We start from the raw sequence: 24,554 nt of genomic DNA on the forward strand, positions 1-24,554 counted from the left end.
GGATAAGAACCCTTTACTGATTGGTCCCACAGAAAGCATACCACTTTGCCAGCTCAACAGGTTGCCTGCTTGGAATAACACCTGTCCAGTGATGGATTTCAGGTAGCAGAACTTCCAGCTCTTGGTCGTCACAGCCGTGCCCAGGTGTCCCCTGAGCGTGGCCTTGTTTAGGATGTGAGTCTTGAGGAACTTGAACTAAATGTGAGGGCGTTCGTCAGGTGGAAGTGATGGGGCTTTACAAAGGGCCGCGGCTGCTGGAGTTTGCAAAGACCCCAACGCATCTTCAGTTCAACAAATACGTCCTGACAGGTTACCGGCCTGTCTCCACGGCTCATGAGTGCATCAGGAGCCTCTTCTACATGCACAATGAGCTGGGGAACATCTACACACACGGTAAGTCTTCACATTGGCTCTTTATTTTCATTCTTTATAAGTAAGTTTAGAGCATATTGGTTTAAGTTGAGGACTGTGTAATGTAAAAATTCCTCAATACATCTAAATTATCCTGTTAAATCAGTTTGATTCATGGTGCAAAGGATGCATTTTCCTCTCTGTATCTATTCAGCCATTCAGGGGAAGAACAAACAAAATAGGTCAAAACACACATCAGCTACTCTCACTTACGGCCCGTAACAAGCATACTTGACAGGAGTGTGTAATGAGGATATGGGGTATTAGCAGTAATCTGCCCTGGGAATCCCTGTCCTGGAAATAACCTTCAGGTAATTAGGTCTTTGAAGGGTGTGTGACCCTTTCCAGCTCTAAGTGCCTCAACAGATCATAACAGAAAAAGCTTCCTTGAGATACCTGAGTGCACACATTGCAAACAATAAACCAAAGAACAAATGTATTTTGTTCATATGACCTGGATGAAGAGGTAAAGACTTAGTTTAAGTTTGAAGTTCATGCAAAGATGGAGTTTTAGCCGGTGCATGAGAAGCTCAAAGCTGCACAGCCTTAACTTTCAAAGCTATCCTCCTCACTCTGTTTTCTCCTTGGATATCCCTTAAGTTCATTAAGACTAACACTTCCTAAGAGGAAGTGGAGAGTATTATCTGCAGATCGCTGGCAAGGAAGTTGGAGCCAACTGCTTTAAATTTCTTATGCTTCCTGACAAAGAAAGTGAAGAATCACTGTCATATCACTTCATTCCTCAGTATATTCTGCTCAGTTTAAGGCTCTTTTTATGATAAATAAGAAGTCACAGCTGCTACAGAAGAATAAGGCCTACAAACGTTACTTCATTCAGCCCCTGTGAAAATGATTTTCCTCCATGCCTCATTTCTCTTCTGTCTTTCCACCCCTTCCTCTCCTGATTACACATTTCTTTCTCCCTGGTCGCCCCAGGCATCCCCTTTTTCCTTTTCTTGGTGCTGCTGCCTTTCAGTATCCCCTGGGAGGAGGTGGACAGCACCTGGATCTGTGTAGTCCACTACCTGGCCTGCCTGTCCCCCACCATAGGCTCCGTGGTCTACCATGTGTTCATGAACCATGTGGGAGGAGAGCATGTGTATGACACTCTGCTCTCGTTGGACATGTTCGGGGTCTGCTTGGTGAACACACTTGGTAGGTTGGTGATGCTAGCTTTTCTGTGTTCTGTCTCTAATGCTGAATAACTCCCTTCATTTTCAACGCAAGTGTTTTCAAAGTAAGCAAATATCTTGGCTTTGAGTTTATGGACTCAGTTTATTGGACAGGGTCTTTGAGGCAGGCTTGAAGTCTTGATCAGGGCTGGAGAAGTCTCAGTGGCTATTTGAGGACAGGGCTAACTGAGCTAACTCTCACTTGCACAGGAATAAAAGGCTAATGATCTATCCTTTAGTGAAGATTATATCCCAGCACTTTTCTCACCTCTCATTTACATTAAAACTGTTGGAACCAAGAATTGATGCATATCAAAAACTTTCCTAAGAATGTTTTTGATCATAACAACAAAGACTTTGCTGCTTCTTAGATGTCTTCATTGAATGTTAAGTATTTTGTGGATTTAGTGTAATGATCTGTCTTGGCCTGGGGTAGAGGAAAGAGTTAAAAAAAAAAAAAAAAAGACGACTGTCCCTTTAATATGAACTGAGCAAGAGGACACAGCTCAGCATAAAGACAAGAAATAGCTAGCCTGGCTTAACCTAGCTCTGTTCTGGGGTAGTGAAGCTTTGTAAGCTACTAATTAACTGGTTGTTGCTTTATTTAAAAAAATATATAAATATAAAAAACTAGAAGTGTCAGGAAAAAAATCATTTACAGTAAGGCGGCCGTTTGCATGATAATGTTTCAGCCCAAAATGCAAAAAAAAAGCTGTAAAAAAAAGCTGTGTTCACACAGAAACACTGAGGAACTGAAAACGTTGTAGTAAGCATGCCGGACCTGTAGGTGGCACTTTAACTGTCTTGTTCAGAAGCAGTTTTTGGTACATCTCCTCTGAAGTAGGGAGTAGTGAATGCTAAGAGCAGAAGTGGAGCAACAGATGCTTATTTTGTTGAAAGACAGTAGTGATGGCAAACTCGATTCTTTTTACTGAATCGAGTTTAAATGAGTCACTCACCAAAGTGAATCGGGTTTTTGAGTCATTTGAGTCACTCGAGTCAGTTACCCAGAAAGTGTATAGAAATCTATATTTCAGAGAGATTCATACCAGCAAAATGACTGAAAAGGACAATTAATACTCTCCAATGTTCGAATAAAGTGAGTAAGTGCGACCCGTATGTGCTAAGAGTCGAGCCATGCTACGTACGTTTGAGCTGGCGAGTGACTCGTATGTGCTTTGAGTCATACTGTGGGTGAGTTAATGATCCGTATACATTGTGGTATACACAATGGAGACCGTTTTCAAGGCCATGTCCACACATAGCTGGGTGTTTGGGAATCCGCATATATCTATACACATTTAGTCCTGTCGTTCACATGAAACTGCAGCTCTACGTCACTAAAAATGATGTTTTCTGAAAACTCTGGCAAAAATGAAGATTTTGGAAAACTCTGGTTTCATGATTTTGCGTAGACACTGATTAACAGAGTTTTCAGTTCTCAAATGTCACAGCTGAATGACAGGGGGTCATTCTGACAGGCTGACAGGTTTTACGTCAGAAAAACGCTAAAAAACATGGGTTTGGCATGCCTCAAGCTGCACTTATCAGTGGATTGGCCCCAAAGGTTTCTGTATTAGGTCGGCTAAAACAATGTTTCTGTGTAAACCAGAGGCTGAAACACAACAATACTTTTGTGTTTCGACCATGAACGTCGTCATGTAAACGGCCACTAAACACACTGTATTTTGTGCAGGTCAGGGTTGTCAAAGCCAACTGTAGGCTTTCAGCCATTTTTTGCTAGCTAACTCGATTTCTTTAGCCCGTGGGCAGCTAGCTCACATTACTTCTATGTTTTCCTCCTCATGTATGAAGAGTGAGTACAGTACCTCTCTGGTCTAAGGTTAGTTTTTGTATTAAAACAGTTGTGTGAAAAGTCCCTCTTGGCCTTGTTTTTGTTGCTGAGCCTGTAGCCTTTTGCTCTACACACCTGCACCTACAACGATGAAGAAAAAGATGACTTGGATATTGATTTCAAAACAGAGAAAAATGATTCAAAGCGCAAGAATTTTGTGGTTTCCACTCAGAAGACTGTCAAAGTAACTGAAGGATAAGCCCGCAAGATGCAGACCCTGACAACAACAGCTGGTTCACACCACCTTTATCTGTTTCCTTGGATTTATTCATTGGTTTATTTCTTTTGAGTGTGCATACAGCAGGTTGGTGGATAAGCCTGTAGCACAACCCAACAAACGTAATATAGAGATTATACACAATGTTTTTTTTTCTTTCTTTCTTTTTTCTTCTTATTTTTTGGAAGCAGTGATTTTTTTTTTTTTTTTAAGTTTCGATACCAATAACGTTCAGCTACTAGCATGACAACACAATAGTGTTGTTCAAGTGAAGAAAAGAAACATTTTTCTTTTTTTACTGATGGAAACTTTCAACAGTGCCCCTTGTTATTCCATGCTGAGCCTCCCTAAATGTCCCCCAAGTTAAATCCCATACTGCTTTAAATATCTAGAGATGAAAACACAGATGCTAGGAGTTTCTGTTCACATATGTAACTCACCCAGATAAAGTCTGGTCCCCATGGGGCAGGCAGTATCTGTGTCTGAGCATGAAGAGGGAGTCCCATTCTGGGAGAGCCCCACACCAAGTGAAGCCTCAGGTCTTTATTTAAACAGTTTTAAACCTTATCTGAAGCAAACTAAGGCAACAACCAGGTCAATTTCCCTGGACTTGTTTTTAATTGATGCAGTCATTTTCAGTGATATGAATCCCCTCTTGTCACCAGGAGCTCTTCCCATCATCTACATCACCCTCCTCTGCTACCAGACCCTGAGACAGGCTGCCCTGCTGGCCTACATCCTCCTGTCTTCATACGGTATCTACTGTGCCACCACAGCCCGCACCAACGTTCTGCGCCTAAGAGCGTTCGTCTGGCAGGCCCTGTTCCGCTTCAGCCTCTTCCTGTTCCGGGTTTTTGGCAGCGGGGTGGGCAGCCCCAACTCCCTGCGACTCTTCGTCATCATGGACACCCTAGCTGTAGTGGGTGGATTGGTTAACATCATCCAGATCCCAGAGCGCTTCGTGCCTGGCTTCTTTGACAACTGGGGGAACAGCCACCAGATCATGCACATCATGGTCATTTGCTCCATCATCTACCTGCACTGGGGCACACTGGAGGATTTAGCCTGGATTAAGACCTACCAGTGTCCAGCTGAGTGAGGCCAAGTGCATCAAGCATACACACCTGATGCACCCAGGTCATGGATAGATAAAGGATCTAGGTTTCAGTACGGCAGGGGGAGCCTGGTGTTAAAGGTTAGGTGACTTCAAAATGCACTTTAGAAAAGCTGCTGAAAAGGGAAGTTTGCAATTTGACATTTGTCCAGAGCAGAACAGGAGGAACTTACAGCTCTGCAGTTGTGGTTAATCAGTGTCAGCATTTCAAATGAAAAGTCCTGAGCATACTTGATTTCCAGTTTGTTGAAATGCAGTAGTATTGGGTTATAATACTCATTACGAAAATAGCTTTTTAAAATGTACAAATAACTAATAAAATATATATTTTTAAAGCCGTGTGAAATGTCTTTGTTGATGCCTGATGCATGAAAAAAGGAGCTATCAGAGTGGGTAAATGCTACAGTTTAATTGAAAGAGAAATATAATACATATGAGAAAAAAAAAACTTTTTTTTTTTTTCATTTTATTGCTTCATAAGACTCAAACTTGAACTGTTTTTATTTGGATTTGGCAACAAATGTTACATTCCTGTTACTGTGTATTCTGATGAACCTCCCCACACATGAAAAGCATCAAAGCTCTGAGAAGTGCTTTACACTCTTTCAAACCATGGTCACTTCAGGGAAGTCAAAGTGTAGAGCGGACATACATTAGGTGAGTGTGTTTCTGCAGAGATGGAAAATGTAAACCATAACAGCAGCAGCTTTATTGTTTTACAACACGCTGAGTCCATGCATTCCTGTGTTATCACTCGACGACCTCCCTTTAACTTTCTCCCAACACGAGCTCCCGCTGCTACATTTGGACACCATGGATTAGTCTTCGTCTGAGCTGCTGCCATCCTCCGGCTCTGAGAGGCTGGCGATCGGAAAGCGCAAGATGGCAGCCACTCCACTCAGCTGAGTCAGTTCTGAGGAGGAAGAGGAGGAGGAGGAGGAGGAGGGAAGACAGCAACAAACATGGTCAAACAGCTGTTTCTGACTGTTTTATGATATCTGAAAGAGACGCTCAGGGTCAGAGTCAATGTTCAGCAAGAGTTCACACTTAATTGGTGTCAATTCAACAGATTTACAGGTTAGTGACACCAATAAACTCTCTCTGCAGCAACAAACATCAGACATTTACAGCTTTGACCTGATTAAACACTGCTGAAACATAGCTCACTAAAGTTTTAACCAGGGTCAGTTTCATGAGCTGGGTTAAAGACAGTAATGATCTTCAAATACGCAAAAAGTTTTTAACAAAAAAAAAAAATAGTTTATATGACAATGACTTTGTCCTGTCTGTGGCAGGTCGTAGTTTTTGCTGGAAGCCGGAGCTGTTACATGTCAAATTCACAAAAAGCAGATTGAGTGGCATGGAAACTACTGAAAAACAGCCAGTGACTTTCAAAATAAAACAGTGTCCAAACAAACCGACACAATGAGCGGAGCCAGAGCAGGAGTCAACAGGTTTGAGGTTTTACAGCCAAAACAAGAACAAGGAGAAGCTCAATAATGGATTGGGAACTGCGGGAGCACCTTCAAGAAAATGAATGCAAATGAGGTACAGTCCAAACTCTGCAGGGTCAGTGTAGCATATCACAAGACGTCAACAGCCATGCACAGACATGTGACAGCGAGGCACGCAGCAGAAAGTGAGGCGCCGTCCACAGAGTAAAGAAGGGAAAGGTTTGTCACCCAAAGAAACAAGTTTAGTTATCCAGATTTTTGAACAATACGTTGTATAATTCAACAAACTCCCTCTGGGAGGGGCTCAAAACAGGAATGGCGGAGGACAACTCTTTTCTTTTCTACGTTTATTTATCTCATATGCCCATAAACGCAGGCTGGTAAAAGACAACTAGGTTGTAACCCTGGAAGATAAAAACACATTAAACTCAAAGTTAACTTAAATAAATTCACATTTCTCCCTAAACACTTATAAAACACACTCCCCGACACATCATCCCTGTTATGAAGGTCAATGTAATAAAAATTAGGGATGTCCCCATATTACATTTTCACTTCCGATAGATACCGATACTGCAGCATTGAGTATTGGCCGATACCGATATTAATCCGATACGATATCAGCATTGAACCTGCATACTTTTATTACTTATTTTGTAGTAAGTCTGTCATGTTAGAAAAGGCTTGATAAAGTGATATTATTCAAACAAAGAACAGTAGTCAGCAACAGTAGGTATGAGGAAAAACTGACCCATTTATTATTAACCAATGGGTAACAGAAACTGCTTATATCTGAGATTTTAGATGCATTCCGATACGATACTGATACTTGTTTTTTTGCTGATATCGGACCAATGTCTGATATCAATATCAGACTGGGACACCTCTGATAAAAATGAAACTTATTGATTAATAAGGGAGGGCGAAACCCCACCTAACTAGCTAACATTCATTGATCACATGCATGCAGCATGTGATCAATGACTGTTAGCTGAATGAACATCCAAGACCTACGAAAGTTATACATTAGCTTTTGGGTGACAAAGCTTTTCATTGGCAGTTCATCTGTGACAGTGCCGCACTTTCTGCTGCATGCCTCGCTGTCACATGGTTGTGCATAGTTGTTGACGACTTGTGATATGCTAGGGGGTTTTCACTGCACCTCATTTTCGTTTATTTTTTCGAAGGATTTCACACACTTCCCAATCCGTTCTTGTTTTGGCTGTAAATCCTCCAGCCTGTTCACTCCTGGTCTGGCTCTGTTTATTATGACAGTTTGTCGCCGTGGTCAGGTAAAATACTATCTTGATTGGATATGGTTTGTTTAATATTAAAAGTCACTGGGTGTTTTGGGCAGTTTCCATGCACAACTCCCAGTCCAGCTCCAGCTGCTTTTATGTGAAATCGACACATAACAGCGTCAGCTTCCAGCATAAAACTGTAACCTGCTGATCAAAGCTATTGAAATATGAACTATTCACATTTTATTGTTAATGACTATTTGAGTATTCCAAAATCATTGCCCATCCCTAATTCCTAGTTAGGATACTGCACATGCCAAGCAGTGCTTATTTCTCCACTGAAGAACTTCTATTGGAAGAAATAAACAAACAAAATAACCATAGAAGAAAACGACACGCTCCTGAGAGTGAAAATAAATAGTCTGGTGGAGAAGTGAGTGTACAGTTGTCAACATATTCATTGTCGCTATTTGGCGTAAGAATGAACCGTTAGGGAAGAAGTATCTGTGAAAATAGACTTGAAGGATTTGCCATAACTTACGTTCACCAGAGACATGAAGGCTTGAGAATATTCTGCAAAAAAGGAGAAAACCTGTCAGCTGTTTGCTTAATATGTTGGTTATTCCTGCAATGAAAAGATCATCAAACACTGAATACCTGACGTTGCCACCGTTGTCTCTCACACTGTCTACCAGCCGGACGTAGCGGCTCCTCGTGGGAACATCCTGATGTCTGAAAAAAAAACACAGATAGCATAAATACACACATGCACAGTTCCTATGTGAGTTGCAGGAAATGATTCAGAGGTCTAATCAAAAGCCAAATGTCTGTTTTTAATACGATTCTCCAAATGTGAATTTCAGCGTTAAGCTACAATCCTAGCAGTAAAACAACAGTGTGCAGTGGAAATCAATAATGAAAACAGAAAAGGAGAAAACCGCTTGTACCTGAAGAGATTATCACTTATCAACAAGGTGTCAATGGCGAGGGCGTCAGCGGCTTTCTCCACATGCGCCAATCTGTAAGGATATCAGGATGTAAAGGTTGCATTGGTTAGCATGGTTAGCATTATCAGTGCAGTCAGACTATGTTATGATGTGTTTGATGTGTCCCTGTGTCCTCCACTTACCCATAGAAGGCTCTGTCAGGCTCATGCTGCAGCATCTTATAGAAATCTTCTAAGGCTTTCACCTCTCCTGCTGCCTGAACAGAGACAAGAGTTAGTTCCTGTTTTCAGCTTTTATTTACAGGGTGATCAGCTCGCACTCCACAGGACGCATCGTCACCTTGGTATCAGAAAGCCTGCTCGTCACAGTGGGGTCCGAGAGGATTTCTGTTAGAGAAAATGTTTCAATAAATTCTCTGTTTGTTGTTTAATTTTAAATAGAAACATGAGTTTATCCTGACAATCTGCTCCAGCTTTTACCTTTGAGAGAGTACTTATGACCTGATGAGGAGTGGACCAGCATGAATTTAGGACGATTCTCCAGCAGGACCTTGTTATCCTGCCGCACAGCCTCTTTGAAGAGGTACGTCATAAACTGGTCTCGCACAAACCCTGGACTGGCTACCAGGATGCATTTTACCACTGGACAAGAGAGAAAAGACTGTCTTAAAATATAATTCCTCAAGTAAATGAAATTTTATGTCACAGAAATCTGTTGAAGCACCTCAAAAAAGGGGAAGAGCTAGTAGCATGTCCATATAATGCAACCTACAATAATGGAACCAAACTATAACATGGAGAAGCATCAGACAGAATACAGGAACAAACAGAATGTGAATGCAGGTGTTAGTGTGAGTGTGGCCATGTTTAAACAGCTGCACTACCGTCAAAATTGACGTGGCGAAGAATAGCCTGCATGACCGCCTCATAGAACCGCTCCAGCGCCTTCGAAGGGAGGAAAGAGGTGAGACTTTGTCACTAAAACACTGACACTGAGGGACTCTGCCTTCAAGTTATTGCCTCATGAAACGAGAAAGAAGAGTTCTTTTTCCTCTCATGTAATTCTTAATTCAATGAATCCACCCTCCAAGTTTACGACTCTGACTTAGGAAGACAAGGATTTTTTTACCTTGTCGTGCTGAGTGCAGCTTCCCCGCCTCTTGCGGGGAATGGTCAACTCCACTTTTGCACGGAGCAGAGTCATGGCGGGGGTCACCAGCACCACATTGGCAAGACCTTCCTGCATCACTACGGCTGCTACGTCTGCCTTCTGGGTCGCATCACACGCCTGCTCTGAAAGGCAACAATGAATCAGAGTAATCACATGCTTTCTTTGTACAGTTTTCTGGTGTTTTCATATCTGCATCCTAAACTTCAGATGATATTCCTAAAATTCAAATGTATGCTTCTCTTTATACCAAGACAAAATTAAACTCATGGGTATAATAGTTTTGTTTAATTATTGACACAGCCCTTTAGAGGCTGATATGACCTGTGAGGCTAGTCTTCAAGCTAAAATCCAAGTTAGGGCCTCTCACCCTGGTTCCTGCTGTATCCACTGTCTTTTCTTCTCAAAAAAAGGCCAGTAAAAGTGTCTTTCAAAAAATATTTCCGTTTGTTTCATAAGCTTGGGTACTTTTGAAATACTAACTAACATATAAATTAAACATTTATTTAAAGGCTTGTATTATATCAAAGCATCAAAGTAAGTTTTATCAACCTCACTCATTGATATCTATATTTTCATTGTAAAGACATCAGTATTCAGGGCCTGTGGCTGTTTTTTGTTGCAGATTTACAAAACCACTTCATACGGAGGCAGCAATGACTCAACAGACCTCCACTCCTTGAAAATATGAACCCATCTGTCAGTCATTCTCCCTATTCTGTTCCCATGACAACTCTTTCTCTTTGCTGGCACTGATGATAAATGAACATCAAAGAGATGTGCTTGTCTATGTACAAGACAGCCAACTGAAATGTCATCCTGACAGACAGACAGGCAACATGGTGCTAATAAGCTCTTAAAATAATACGTCTGACTCATGATTGTTGGTGTTTGGACCAAGTCGTACTGAGCAGCAGGTAAAGCAACACCTTTCAGGCAGTAAATTCAATTTCAACTAGAGAAATAACAGACCAACATCTCAGCTCTGGTTATAGAAGAAAGACACTGAAAAGTGATATCAAAACTAAAACAAAGGAATAGCTTCGAACAGATTCCTGGATCTTCATTCACTAAGAGTGGTTCTGAGAGATTTGACTCCCTTCACAAGACCTCAAGTCATATATCTTTGTTTTGTCTTTTCAGCAGAGTGCTTTTATTTCCTGAGATCACAGTGGTTAAGACATTGTTAAAACCAAGCTGCATGTTGAAAGCAACCCGGAGTGGTTTTCAAAAACACAAATCCCGTGTAAATATAATAATAATAATTTGAAAAATTAAATAGTTTACCAATCCTGTCCAGCACGACACTGTCCCAGTTCTTTTTAGCCAGAGTGAACTTTCTGTTGAGCTCCAGCTCAATGGTGTGGTAAGCCCCCATCTGTAGAGAACATCATCACAACAACTTTGTCCATCACACAGAAGTTTAAACTGATAACCAGTTCCTTATTCACTGTTTCCTCTAGGTTTCTCTATTTGGGGGCTTATAGAAAGACAGAGATTTGTATCTGCATTTCTTATGATGGTTGTGACACTGTTTCTGACTCTGTCCACTATGCAGAGTGCACTCATCTGTGTATGCATTAAGGCAGAACTTAGTCATGTGTGATACAGAGCGCAGAGGAGAGCTGTGAAAGCCGGAGCATGCAGAGACAGTAATGACATCCTAACTAGGGATGGGTACCGAATTAGGTACTTTTTTAGGTACCGACCGAATTCTGTCAAAAGTACCGGGTACCGATTCCCGTAAAATCAAAAGGTACCATGTTTAGGTACCTAAATGCATCGTTATGACTGTGAGGGAGTGGAAGACTAGGTGATTTTCCATGCTGAACATAAACACAGCATTGCAAGTTTATATATTGAAGAATAAATCTGTAAAATTGTTTTTTTTTTTTTTTTTTTACATTTTATTGTTAAACAAATTGATATTTTTTACATTAACACAAAAAAGTACCAAAAATTGGTACCAATGAGTACCGGTACTGATTGCCAGGTACCGGACATTGGTACCGTATTGTTTCAAATGTGAAAGGTACCCATCCCTAATCCTAACTTGTAAATAAGATGGATAACATAAGGCTGTTTGGTCTGGTAAATAAATGGACAAGGTATAGACCTGATCTGTGAGAGGGGAACCTTAAATCACTTCTGCTTCTGGCGCTGTGTAGAAAATAAAATTAAAAATTTGACTTCCAAGGGAGGAGGGGGTAGTAAATGGTAGGAGGAACATCGACTGAAAAAAAAGGAGTGTGCATGCCTACGGATCGTTAAACAAACCCAAACTTACATTATAATTTTTTTCTGTCAATATAAAGAAAATACTTTTTAATAACATTAATAAAATGTATTTAAATTTCAGACCTTCACATACTGGTTCTCCTCTAAGTTTGTGCCCTTTACTCTCAGCTGGCAGGCCTGTGAGTCAAAATCAATCGACTCCACACATAAGGTCAGGGTTGTCCGTACCCGGGAGCTGCCAACACTCCCAGTCTGGGACTCGGTCTGCACCTTCCTGAGGAAACATGAGACACAGCCTTAAGTTTTGACTTATTTTTCAAGTTCCCTGTGGAATTTTAGACCAATACAAAAACAGAAGGAGTGAGAAAGAAAAGCCACCACATATTCATTAATCATCACATATTACTTTCATTGAACAGACCTTTACTTAACATGCATTGGGGAATGTGGTTTTTATTGATAATTAGTAAATCACTTAAATGCAAGTGATCTCATAAATATGTCAGATCAAGATCTGGTGGTAGCCATAATATTCTTTATCAAAAGCAGAGCACAGAATTTGTACTCCTGCAGGAGCAGAGTACTGTGTATACAAGGCTTTCTGTGCTGGAACTTCTCATTTCAGCTTTAAGTTTTAAGAAATTCAACTTGTGTAACTGCTACCCATAAGTATTGTTCTGCATTGGTATTTAAACTAACCAAGGGGTTTTAACTTAGATGGATGGAAACTTAACACCACGTTGGTACACTAAGTAACAGTGTAATAGATTACAGCCCCTTCAGCTAATGGAAAAAGTCTGCACTCATACAGAGATCTTCTTCAGCCAGCCTATCCTTGGAGTACCAAAGTTTTTAAATCTCTCACTGTGGTGCTGGAAAACTTTGTGACAGTTATGTGTGCACCACAGCTGTTTGTGATACAAGTTAGTGATTACCTGATAGTGGAGGCTCTAAGGCTGTCCCCCACTTGCAGCAGGTTGTAGGTGTGCCACATATCCTCGGCCTCCTCTGGCATCAGAGTCACCTGACTGAAGAGGAGCATGACATAAACAAGCCAGCATCTGGGTCTTTACCAATGGTATTGGTGAAAAATCATGTGTTGTGTAAAGGGGATATATGTAGATCAGCTAAACAAATCACCGTAATCAACATAATTAACATCATTTACACAATGGGGCGCCTGGAAAATCAGTCATTAGAGCGACTGGGTTTGAGTTTCTCGTACGTGAAGGATCTATATTGAGAGAAACATGTTCCTACAGCTGTACTCCATGGACTGTATGCTGTCCACCCAAAACAAATCGACGGGGATTATTAATGGTCCAAAACTCGCTGTGTCTCTTATGAAATGGGAGAATTAAATCTCAGATGGACGTTTAACACGATAGTTGGCATAAGTAGAGTCAGCTGCTAAATAGCGTGCTGAGTAGCTTGCTAACATGCTAACAGTCACTCACCCGGCATTATCTTTTTCAATGTCTTTGTGGAGCAGCTTCATGCTGGAATCGTTGTAAAATACAAAAGGAGTAATTACTAGCCTACATATGATTGTTGCAAGTTCATCCACGTCACATTCATGTTTAACTTTTGGAATTAGCAAACCAGCTAAGCCATCTCTCAAACTTCAGAATGAATCACTCGGTGCGGGTTGCCAGGCGCTGGGACATTGCGTCATGCCAAAATACGTCGTCAACTCTTCCCATCTCGGTCACTTCCGTGGGTGTCGCTGAGCTGCGCAACAAATTCAGGACAATATAAATGAAAAGGAAAAAACGTGTAGAGACGGTTGTTTGGTCAGGCTGTGGTTTTTGATGAAATATCCCACTTAAGACAACCACGACATTATATAAGAAGCAATGGGTTCGTTTTGCACAGTTGTTTGAGATGCGTAAATACTGATGGACAGCAAAGAGTGCCTATGGGGGAGGGCACTGGCTTCACTGGACCCCGCCCATAAAACAACAGGCCAATAGGGGTGCAGAAAATGGACGACCTCTTCCGTTCAACCTCGCTTTGAGCTTACGCTCATCTAGCCTTTTTTTGTCGATGGCATGGTGCTACTTGCTACGGCAGAAATACCGTTGTCACGAGAAATAACGACTACTTGTACCTAACTAAGATATTTAATTTGAAATTGTTGAGTGAGATAATTTTCAGGTACATGAAAGCCATCACATCTTAAAAGTCAGCACCCAGCCTCCTTTTTTTTGAGGTTGCCATTTCTGCCCCAAGGTTAGCTAGCTAGCTGGCTAACGATAGCCGATTAACGCTAAACTAGTTAAGCTAACGGTAACTTGGCTCCAGTAAACAATATCTACATTTTTTTATTCATAGTGATTACGAGGAACCGAACTTGATAGAGGACTAGCATGGCAGAAGCCGATAAGTTGAACATCGACTCCATTATACAACGTCTGCTGGAAGGTAAGGCAGTATTTCGCTCGATATTTATTCACCGGGTAGCCATTTTAGCCCACAGACGCTGGACAACGATAGCTACCTGTGCTATGGTAGGCAGTTAAGTTCATCTCTTGCGCGTTTTATAGACAGTAAAGCATCAGATTTGAAACTGAAATGCTTGAAAGTAGTACCGTTCGTTGAAGGATAGCATCCATTTTACATCTTATTCATTCGCATATCTTTAACAAGTACCAACTCAACCTTTTTATTTACCCGGGTTTTCTCAACAAGGAGAAACACCCGCATAAAAAACGCGTTGGGAGAAATTACGTCGTTTCCCTCGTATTATCATTCGAGGACCGGGTATGAACGACTTATTGTATATAATCATACATCAACGACTTACACAAACGTCTCCTTTGTGATTGGTAGTTTGAAATAATGAGTTTTACTCGACTGGAACGCCCTGCGGTAGCCAGGACATGGTATCAAACCATAAATGTCTCTGTGAGTTAAAACAACTATGATCAACTTTGATTCTATGCAGCGTCTCAGCAACATAAAAGAAAATGATTCACAGGGAAAAATTTAACATACATAGATACTCAACACCAAAATCTGATTGAGCTATTGTTTGACGAAGAAAACTCCAAAAAGGGTTAGTAATATCATTTATAGTTATTCACAAACGAAGTAAAGGGGGTGGACTTATTTTAAAATATATCCTATAAGTGGGTCACAGGCTGGTGAAAAACAACACAGAATCCCTAATTACTTGTTGAGGGGGTTCAGAAATCAAAAAAGAAGAAAATTTATAGTTATTTATTTATTTTTTAAATTTTCCATAGAGATGCAAATTCTCTCTAACAGGGCAGTACTGATCAAGAGAGCAGCATAAAGTGTAAAACAAATATCAGACGTAAATTCAAGTTTTGTCTGGCATTTTCCTGGGACCAACTGGATGAAAAAATATGTGTCAGTTTGAAATACTAAGTTAAAAGAGCAAAGGTGTAAACTCAGATTAAACCAATATTTTCCAATTTATTTGAATTATCTTAAAATCACAGACATTGAATTTGCAATTGATGTATTGGAGAACTATCAGTACTATGTTGGATCTGCGATCAGTCCCAGCTTTGCCACCAAACACAACATTAATGTATAGTATTTACATGCAAAATTCTTAATTTTTTTTTTTATCAAGGCCCCCAGACACAAACAAAATTGTTCCAATATTGACTACTTATGAGGCAGCCCCAGGATTATCCCAAAATTACTCATGCCTACTGTTTTGTTTGCGGCTAGACACATTCAAAGCTGCAGAAGAAGAATACTTCTTCATTTGGAAATAGGGATGTCTCGATCAGATACACTGATAAGGATCAGGGCCCGATATGGAAATTTTTGGAGGATTGAGTGGTGTTGGATTTTGTTAGGTGATCGGGACCGATCCAGTTCTCACATGTTTTCAGCACTGCTACGCTTTACGGCCACTGTAAATCAAACCACGTTGCAAACACGTCTGCTGTGTGAGAGTACTTCACTTTGGAAAGCAATGATAGTAAAACAGTATCTTACAACATTTGTAAAGTGAGTGTTTCTTAACGAGGTGCCAACCTGGCTCACTTTAATACATCAAATATGATTCCACATTTACAACGGAATCACCCAACAGAGTACAGGACTTATCAGAGAAAGGGATTGGATTGGTATCAGCAAAACATACCATGAAAAAATCTAATTGCAAGTCAAAAAATCTGTATCCGGACATCCCTATTTGGAAACACCTGTGCACTTTGGACAAACTTTAATTGGCAGATGAATTTAAAGCATAATTTTAGATGGGTAATCTTAAAATGTATCATCCATTATTATTGCATTTATTCTTAAATATATTACACACAAATAGAATAGAATAGAAAATACTTTATTTATTCCCAAGGGGAAATTCGGGTGTCACAGCAGCATTTAAGAAAACAAAAGTAAGAAAGTGTATAGAAAGTGCAAAAAAAAAAAATCTTGATTTGTTTGTTCAGGGAATGGGAATCTGCCTGAAAGGTTTATTTTCCCTGTTAATAATAACAGATACAGTATAAACAATATACACATCTTCCTTTACCGCGTTGTCTTCAGTTCAGTGTTTTTGCATCCAGTGTTTTTTAATCTCAGCTCCATAACAAATGAGCATGTGGAATAAATGGTGTTGTGATTTTTATCCTCAGCGTTAGCTGTGCTATTTTTCACCCTTGCTCTACTTTCCCCTCACAGTGAAAGGCTCCAGACCGGGCAAAAATGTTCAGCTGACAGAGAACGAAATCCGCGGCCTCTGCCTCAAATCCCGAGAGATCTTCCTCAGCCAGCCAATCCTGCTCGAACTTGAAGCACCCCTCAAGATTTGTGGTATGGCTTAGTTGTGTTCTTTGGCGTCGAGGGATTTTGCACGTGAGGTCACATAGCATTTGCAAACATTAGCTGCGGAGCTGTTTTACCCCATTCTTACACACTTTTTACCTTTTTGCTAAAATGATTTTGGGTCTTCTTTTGTTGGAGTCGGGCTTATTCAAAGGAAACATTGTGAAAACTTTGAGGATAGTGCACAGTTCATAGCTGTGACCTTGATACATAATAAACCTGTGATAGATAAGAGTGGCTCTTCACAGCAGTGCTGTTTTGCACTCCAGTTCTGTTGGGGTTGTCAGTCTGCTGATGCCACTTAATGAAGACCCCTTCTTTCAAGATGCATCCTGCGTTCTTTAGGAACCAGCCATGTTTGCCCAGTAGTGAAACCACTAGTATATCTACATTGCAGCTCAGGCTTTCTCATTTACCTATTAGTCCAAGTCACAAAACAAGTCAACACAGAAATGATAGTGTTTATTCGTAGACATGGCTGACAGTGTTGTTAAATTGCAAGGCGTCAACTGTTGTTGTACCTTGTCTCTCTTTCCTTCCATTGTGCACATACACACTGCAAGGTAATGACATCTCTAACCGTCACTCTGCTCATTTTACCAGGTGATGTTCATGGGCAATACTATGACCTGCTGAGGCTGTTTGAGTATGGGGGCTTCCCGCCAGAGAGCAACTACCTGTTCCTGGGGGACTATGTAGACAGGGGCAAGCAGTCCCTGGAGACCATCTGCCTGCTGCTGGCTTACAAGATCAAATACCCCGAAAACTTCTTTCTGCTGAGAGGAAACCATGAGTGTGCCTCCATTAACAGAATATATGGCTTCTACGATGAGTGTAAGTCGCATAATAAACATAACTCCTGCTGTCCACAGATCCCAGCCTGTTAGAGATGTATACTTAGGCAAATGCTGTCTACGTGAAAGTTATTTGTTCATCAACATGTTTCAAATTTTATACCAGAAAAAATACAATGAAATGTGAAAAGTTGATTAGAACTAACAAATTGTTGCTTAATATCAAAGTAAACTAAATTTGATACAAAATGTTTAGCATGGTCTTCAGTTTTCACTGAATTGTTTAAAGTTTTATCATCTACGGACAGATATCGATTGAACATTAACCTGTACCCCTGAGAGATCCTCTCACTTTACAGTGTCAGCCCTTTATGACCTCAGTTTGTTGAGGTTGTCGTCAGGTTAGAAAGACCATAATCTTAACTTTAAAATGAGTCAACAAACCCATCTGTGTCAGCACAGAGCAGGAACACGTCTATAAACCTGGCAGGGAAATTTAACAAGTCACAACAAACAGCACAGATAACCACTCATGGTGAGCTCGAAGCGAAGAAGCGTGATCAGGCAGCAGTGATTAATCACATGCTGTTCTCTGCTGTTCACAGAGAAGGAATTATGTAAAACGTATTTCTAATGTGATGCAATGAGTGCAGCTGGGCAGATGCTCATTGATGCCGAGGTGAGATTGTGATCAAGTATCTGCTGTTTGTTCCAACAGGTAAGAGGCGGTACAACATCAAGCTGTGGAAGACCTTCACAGACTGTTTCAACTGTTTGCCTGTTGCTGCCATTGTTGATGAGAAGATCTTCTGTTGCCATGGAGGTATCCCCATTAGACAGTTCATCTAGCTCCTGTGTGGACACACACAAACTCACAAACTTATCTCTGCAGTGTTGGTACTGTCAACATTATGGTCAAAGACCTGCAGGACTGTGTGAGCCTGGTATTTGTTGTCGGGCTACATTAGAACGGTCTTTGCCTGGTCAGAAATCATGGCTGACTTTTATGACTTATTTCCAAAACACTCTGCTGCTAACAAGTAATATAATGTCACACAAACAGTGGCATATCTCGTTGTGCAAAAAACCTTCATAAAAAAGCTGCAACTTTGATTGAAAAGAATTGACACAAACAGAAAATGTAAGGGGTAACACTTTTCAAGCTCTTTTAAATCAGTTTTCTTATACACGTGGCAAAAAAGGGGAAAATAGAAAGGGCTCAAGGGCCTAGACTGCGTGACACCAAACAGACAGTCACAGTTATCTTATGTCTGTAAAAAACCCACTACACCAAATATGTAAACAGGCACAGATAACTGAGGGCAAACACAGACTCACTGTTCTTAGCATGAAGTTATATAAGACAGAAAACACTAGAGGACATTGTATCTCCTGGAGTTTTTCATCTGTAACTCTTCAATTTGCAGTGTCATATATTTTGTACGAGTACATCTACAGAATTTGATGTAAAATGCTAAGTTAGGTTTATTCTCAATCAGTGGATAGCGTGGCGCAAATAGACACTTCCAAGTATTTAGAAACATCAATTATCCGGAAGCAAGGGGTTATCTTCCTTTATTTCTCTTTCTATATCTGATCATTAGTCAAGACCCTTAAGATTTTAGAAAAACCCTTTAACTTTTATTATTTTGTTAATCTCATCTTTACTAATTCAAATAACTGTAAAAAGAAAACAGTGGAATCTGAATGCTTCAGGTGGTGAAGTTTTCCCAGCAAAAGCAGCAGGAAATCACTTCTGTTGATTTTGAAACAGAAACATTGTTGTACTTCAGTGGCTTCCTTTAGTTGCAGCCAGTATTCGAGTTAAAGTTAATATTCCAGTTTCTGAAACATTCGGAATAACCCGTTAACATGCCTGGGAAAACAAGGTTATTCCTGATTACACGATATCCTGATCAAAACAGCGACGCTGGCTACGTTTACATGCAGTCATTTACTCTTTCATGATGGAAATACTTACAATAACGTGGTTGTACATAACCATGTTAACACCAATGACTCTTCAAAAACCGAAAATCTCCCCTGAGTTCCTCCTTTTCTAACCTGAACATTTGGTCATGTTTTCGCCTATCTGGATATCTTTATCCAAAGGAACACTAATCTGTGTTTCGGCCGTGTTCTGTTCACGAGAAATCTTGGTCTTTTCAGTACAGGAAGTCTGCCGTGCTGCTGCTGCTGTTACTGTTGCTGCTGCTGTTACTATGGACACAGAAAAAAAGAAGCGGTACTGACACGCATTGCGTCATGATGTTCTCAGTGCGTCGCTGTTCTGATCTGGATATCATGTAAACATGTTATTCAGAATGTTTCAGAAACCAGAAATATTGACCTTAACCTGAATATTGATTACAGATAATCGTAGCCACTGTTGTCTTCCATTTTGCCATTTTACAGCTAGGACTTCCTGTACTCAAAAGACCAAGATTCTTGCAAACAGAACACGTGCACGAATCAGAATATGAGCAAATTCTGATTTTTAAAAGGGTTGTTGGTGTTTTCGTGACCATGCCCAACCGGGATGATTGTAAATATTCTAAATATGAAAGGGTTAATGACTGCATGTAAACACAGACACTGTTTCGTACTGGTAGGAGGACGAAGATCAACAATTAACTTGAGTTTAATATGCACTGCTAGTTCACAGCACAAGAGAGATACAATGGTGATAAATTCACTCCTCAAGATTAAGTCTGGAAAAATGTACATCACCCTGGACGACAGGATTGACAGGGGTAACTCTGCATTTTAACTTTCACTCTAGAGACATTAAACAAAATGAGGTATAAGCTTTAACAAAGAATAAAACCTACTAATGGATAAAACTGTTTCTATCTCTGACAACTGGTGTATTTATATAATAAGCATGTCTTTCCCTCACACTCTTCCTTTTACAACAGCAGGTTGGCATTGACCATTTTTGCACCACTTCTAAGAAATCAGTCGTTAAAACAAGCCATTGTTTTGGTGCCAGTTGAATCAAACCTCAGTGGTAACATTGTTCAAATTAAAAAAAAAAGCTAACACTTAACTGTGGATGACTTTGCAGGCCTATCCCCAGACCTCCAGTCAATGGAGCAGGTGCGAAGGGTCATGCGCCCCACTGATGTGCCTGACCAGGGCCTCCTCTGTGACCTGCTGTGGGCTGACCCAGACAAAGATGTGCTGGGCTGGGGCGAGAATGACCGTGGTGTCTCCTTCACTTTTGGTGCTGACGTGGTCACAAAGTTCCTGCACAAACACGACATGGACCTCATTTGTCGGGCCCATCAGGTCAGTGGACAACCTGGGTCAACAGATTAGGGCTCATTTAGAAGTGCATTTACAGAGCCATTCCTTTTGCTTTTTTAGTTTGGGTATCTTTACATGAACTGAACATAAGCATTTTTGCCCACTAAGCCTGTCCAGCTTTTAGGGAACAGCTAAATAAAAGTCATGTGGAACATCCAACCCCTAGGGAACCCTTTGATTTTGGCTCAGGGACATAGATGACCATGTAGGCAGATCAAGTGATAGCTGTAAAAGAGTTTAGTTAGATGCTATGAGTTGATTATAATCTTGTTTTTTTGTGATAGATTCATTGTTAACGATTGAGGATGCAATATTTGATCTGGCTGCACTTCCAACAGTTTGTCTTGTTCATTTTGGTTTTCAGGTGGTGGAGGATGGATACGAGTTCTTTGCAAAGAGGCAGCTGGTGACGCTGTTCTCTGCCCCTAACTACTGCGGCGAGTTCGATAATGCCGGAGCCATGATGAGCGTAGATGAGACCCTCATGTGCTCATTCCAGGTAAGACCAAAGAGACTTCTGGAAGAATCCGTCATCTCTCAGCTGTGAGGTTAAGGGTTCAGTCTAAGGTTCTGCTATCTACACACCAAAGTGGGAAAAACACTTAACCCTTAACTGCATCAGTGTGTGGATGGGGTTAGAAATTATTGATGGGCTCTTTGCATAGAAGACTCTGTCATCAGGTTAAAGATGTTGGGACTAATGACGGAAAAGCTCTTTGAGTGGTTTGAGAACTAAAGGAAGCATTTATTAAAAAAGTCCATCAACAAGACTCTGAAAATCCAGATTCTCGTTAAACCAACGGGACACAATCAAAAATTTGAATGGAGTCTTTCTTTTATTCATACTAAGAGCTACACATTGTTTACAGCCAAGAGCCACAGTAGGTCTCACAATGTCTCCCTGATCCCAAACATGGTGTGAAATCTCATCACTGTGCTGTTTTTTTGTTTTGTTTTGTTTTGTTTTGTTTTTTTGAGAGGAAGGCTCTACAATTAAGTTTTTGATTCCACAGTAAAGTTATCCTCTCTGCCTCATAACTGCCACAGTGTATATTGTTGCTCTGTAAAACACTGTCAGACTTTTTGATCACAGTGCAGTGCTAATGTGTGATGGTGACAAGTCGTTTATTGGCTACTTAAAAATGTGTTTATGTTTACGTTTTTGTTTCCCAGATTCTCAAACCTGCAGACAAGAAGCTGTTCTATGGCGGTGGGGGCATGGGCTCAGGCCGTCCAGTCACTCCCCCAAGGAAAGCTAAGAAATGACAACCGTAGAGTACCCTCGACCTCCGACCCATCCCTCCTGCCCTCTCTACCTCTCTTCTCCTTTCTTTCACCAAACAGCCAGAAATCAAACCTATACCCAGGGCTTTTTTCCTTTTTTATCTGTACTTCTTAAACATTTAATGTTATGAACTGTCTGAGTGCGTGCGTGGATGTGTGTGCACAGATGTCAAACACGTCTCATCTGCAGGTGAGCATTAAGATCATGTGTGCACGAGTACATTTTGTGTGAGAGTATTAGAGATTTATACTTTCCCCTCTCTCTTACCACTCTACCCGTGGAAAGGTTGAAACCACAGTGTCTGTCTGTACAGTAATTTTGACTGAAAAGCAGGGGCTGGGAGACTGGAGGAGAAGCTGTACTGTCAGATTTAGCAGCTAAGCCCTGCCAGCAGGTGATGTGTGTACTTGTGGAGGAGGGAAGTATTTTGTTTTCCCTGTCCTCTGTACTGTAAAATCTCAAACACAGGTGTGTGTATGTGTGTGTGTGTTTGTTTGTTTGCGTGTTGATGTGCTTGCAGTGTTTAGTCTGAGACATGGCATCTCCATGAACATGAAAGAGTATGTCCTGTCTCACATGAGCAAGCACTGGCCTATCAAACACACACACACACGCTCACACCCATATGACTCTTCAGATTCATATGAGCCAGAGCTGTAAAAACCCCACGCAGTTTAGGTTTGTACAGATTTGATTACTTGAAAGAGATTTTTTGTGAATTCGTTTTGTAGTCTTTCATCAAGTTGACCAATAAAGCGAGAATCTGAGCTCTGATGTCTCTTGGTCATTTTTTTCTGATATAGTGAATCTCACAAATTTGAAATAATGTAAAAGACTTTGATTTTTTTTTATTTTTAAAGGTAAGCTAGAAGTTTATTTTTAGTACTTTGGCTGAAGCTGTTTTCGTGACAATCTTCCTTGAAAAGCAGTCATAGAGTCTGTAAGGCAGGGGTCTTAAACTCATGCCATGGAGGGCCAAGAGGCTGCAGGTTTTGATTTCAACCAAAAACTCCACCAGCTGATATCACTGATTACCTCACCTTCAAGCAGAGAGCAGAGACAAATCAGTGAAATCAGCGGGTGGAGTTTTTGGTTGGAAATAAAACCTACAGCCTCTTTGTCCTCCATGGCACGAGTTTGAGATCCCTGCTGTAGGGGATATAGGTCTGGGGAGATGGCTGGCTGATCCAGCACGGTGATCATTTCCAGAACAAGCACATGCCTTGGTAGGAGTCACATCTTCACCACAGAGTGCGTGAGACTCCTGCCAAAAGGTGTCACTGCAGTCCACCTCAAACAAATCCTCCTTCACTAAGTCCAGCTGAAATAGGAAAACAGTATTATGATAAATCCCAAGTATTTTCACGTAAAGAAAAGTTAATTCTTGTATTTAAAAAACTGTAACACCATCTCAGCTCTCCATACTGAATGTAAACAAAGGCCTTGACTTTAACTCGAAGCTTTGGGTGTAAGAAATGTTACAGTACCTTATCTTTTATGGAACCCAAAAAGATAAATAATTTAATCAATAAAAACAACATTTTGAAATGAATACCATTTTGATAAATAACTAACAAATATGTAATATGGTCATTAAATTGTGAAATAAGGCAATGTTGTTATGAAATCTGTTTTATTATTCTTTAATCTCAAATTATTATAATTAAATATTACATGATTATTTTAACAGTGTCATACTTTTTAAAATAATGGCTTTTTGTTCATTTTCCAAGCTTTTATAAAATTAAAAACATTTTTTATGAAGTCCATTTTTATTTCATAATGTTCTTTTCAACAATGGTCTTTTTATTTCATAATGTCATTTTTCATCAGAATGACTTGGTCTGCCAATCAAAGCTAGGGTGGGACCTCTGCTTGATCCTTTCAGATAGATGGTTTGAGAGAGGTCTAGCTGCAGACCTCCGCTCTCAGCTGCTTGAGGAGCAACTCTGAAACTGACTTCTCCCCTGCAGCCATTTTGTCTCAAACGTACCATGCACTCCTGTTTCCAGCTTTTTAGTCTCCTCAGTAATAGTAAGTCTCTGTGTTTGAATCAATACTGCAAGTGCCGCTGCAATGTCTGTGTAATGGATCAGCCAATCACTTAACTGGCTTCGTCTTATGTGCTTTGATTGACACACCGAGTCATTATGCTGAAGAACGACGTTACAAAATAAAAAGTCATTGTGGAAAAGAACATTCTTAAATAAAAATGGACTTTGTAAAAAACTTTTTTTTTTTTTTAATGAAATCCTGGAAAATGAATGAAAAGTTATTACTCTGAAAAGTATAAAATTGTTAAAATTATCATCGGGAATTATTTAATTATAATAATTTGATATTAAAGAACAATAAAACAAATTTCATAATAATATTGCCTTATTTCACAATTGAATGGCCATGTTGCCGGTCAGTGATTATTTCCCACAGTGGTCAAATGTTATTTTAAAGCACAGGTTAACTGTTCACAAAGTTAAACCTCTGTTTATTAAAAACCTGACCTGGCAGAGAAATTAACTGAGGGCTGATTACGGGCAC

General features: G+C 40.4%; 3 protein-coding genes across 4 annotated transcripts; 2 read left to right on the top strand and 1 right to left on the bottom strand.

The window, feature by feature from the left end:
- Positions 1-227: 227 nt before the first annotated feature.
- LOC141785520 (progestin and adipoQ receptor family member 4-like) lies at positions 228-4,928 on the top strand. The gene is made up of 3 exons (XM_074663869.1): positions 228-393; positions 1,348-1,566; positions 4,321-4,928. The coding sequence occupies exons 1-3, from the start codon at positions 228-230 to the stop codon at positions 4,752-4,754; spliced, it is 819 nt and encodes a 272-aa protein (XP_074519970.1). The 3' UTR covers positions 4,755-4,928.
- A 235-nt stretch (positions 4,929-5,163) lies between these two features.
- Positions 5,164-13,551, bottom strand: pelo (pelota mRNA surveillance and ribosome rescue factor). Its single transcript, XM_074662491.1, has 13 exons — positions 13,274-13,551; positions 12,752-12,844; positions 11,940-12,090; positions 10,866-10,956; positions 9,540-9,703; positions 9,295-9,355; positions 8,891-9,052; positions 8,751-8,797; positions 8,594-8,667; positions 8,412-8,483; positions 8,122-8,196; positions 8,006-8,037; positions 5,164-5,682 (listed from the first exon to the last, which is right to left on the bottom strand). Exons 1-13 carry the CDS (start codon positions 13,312-13,314, stop codon positions 5,588-5,590), a joined length of 1,158 nt encoding a protein of 385 aa, XP_074518592.1. The 5' UTR covers positions 13,315-13,551; the 3' UTR covers positions 5,164-5,587.
- Positions 13,552-13,787: 236 nt separating this feature from the next.
- Positions 13,788-22,778, top strand: ppp1cab (protein phosphatase 1, catalytic subunit, alpha isozyme b). Of its 2 annotated transcripts, XM_074663357.1 has the most exons (8): positions 13,788-14,048; positions 14,151-14,240; positions 16,485-16,616; positions 17,232-17,462; positions 18,141-18,245; positions 20,490-20,713; positions 21,096-21,230; positions 21,905-22,778. In XM_074663357.1, exons 2-8 carry the CDS (start codon positions 14,186-14,188, stop codon positions 21,995-21,997), a joined length of 975 nt encoding a protein of 324 aa, XP_074519458.1. In that variant the 5' UTR covers positions 13,788-14,048; positions 14,151-14,185; the 3' UTR covers positions 21,998-22,778. The 2 variants fall into 2 exon arrangements, with proteins under 2 accessions (XP_074519458.1, XP_074519459.1); XM_074663358.1 differs by having other exon boundaries at positions 13,788-14,240.
- The last annotated feature ends 1,776 nt before the right edge of the window (positions 22,779-24,554 follow it).

The sequence above is a fragment of the Halichoeres trimaculatus genome, unplaced genomic scaffold, assembly GCF_033239565.1.
Source record: "Halichoeres trimaculatus isolate MK-OKI-2021-1 unplaced genomic scaffold, fHalTri1.1 fHalTri1_scaffold_23, whole genome shotgun sequence".
In the NCBI taxonomy this organism is placed as follows: Eukaryota; Metazoa; Chordata; class Actinopteri; order Labriformes; family Labridae; genus Halichoeres; species Halichoeres trimaculatus.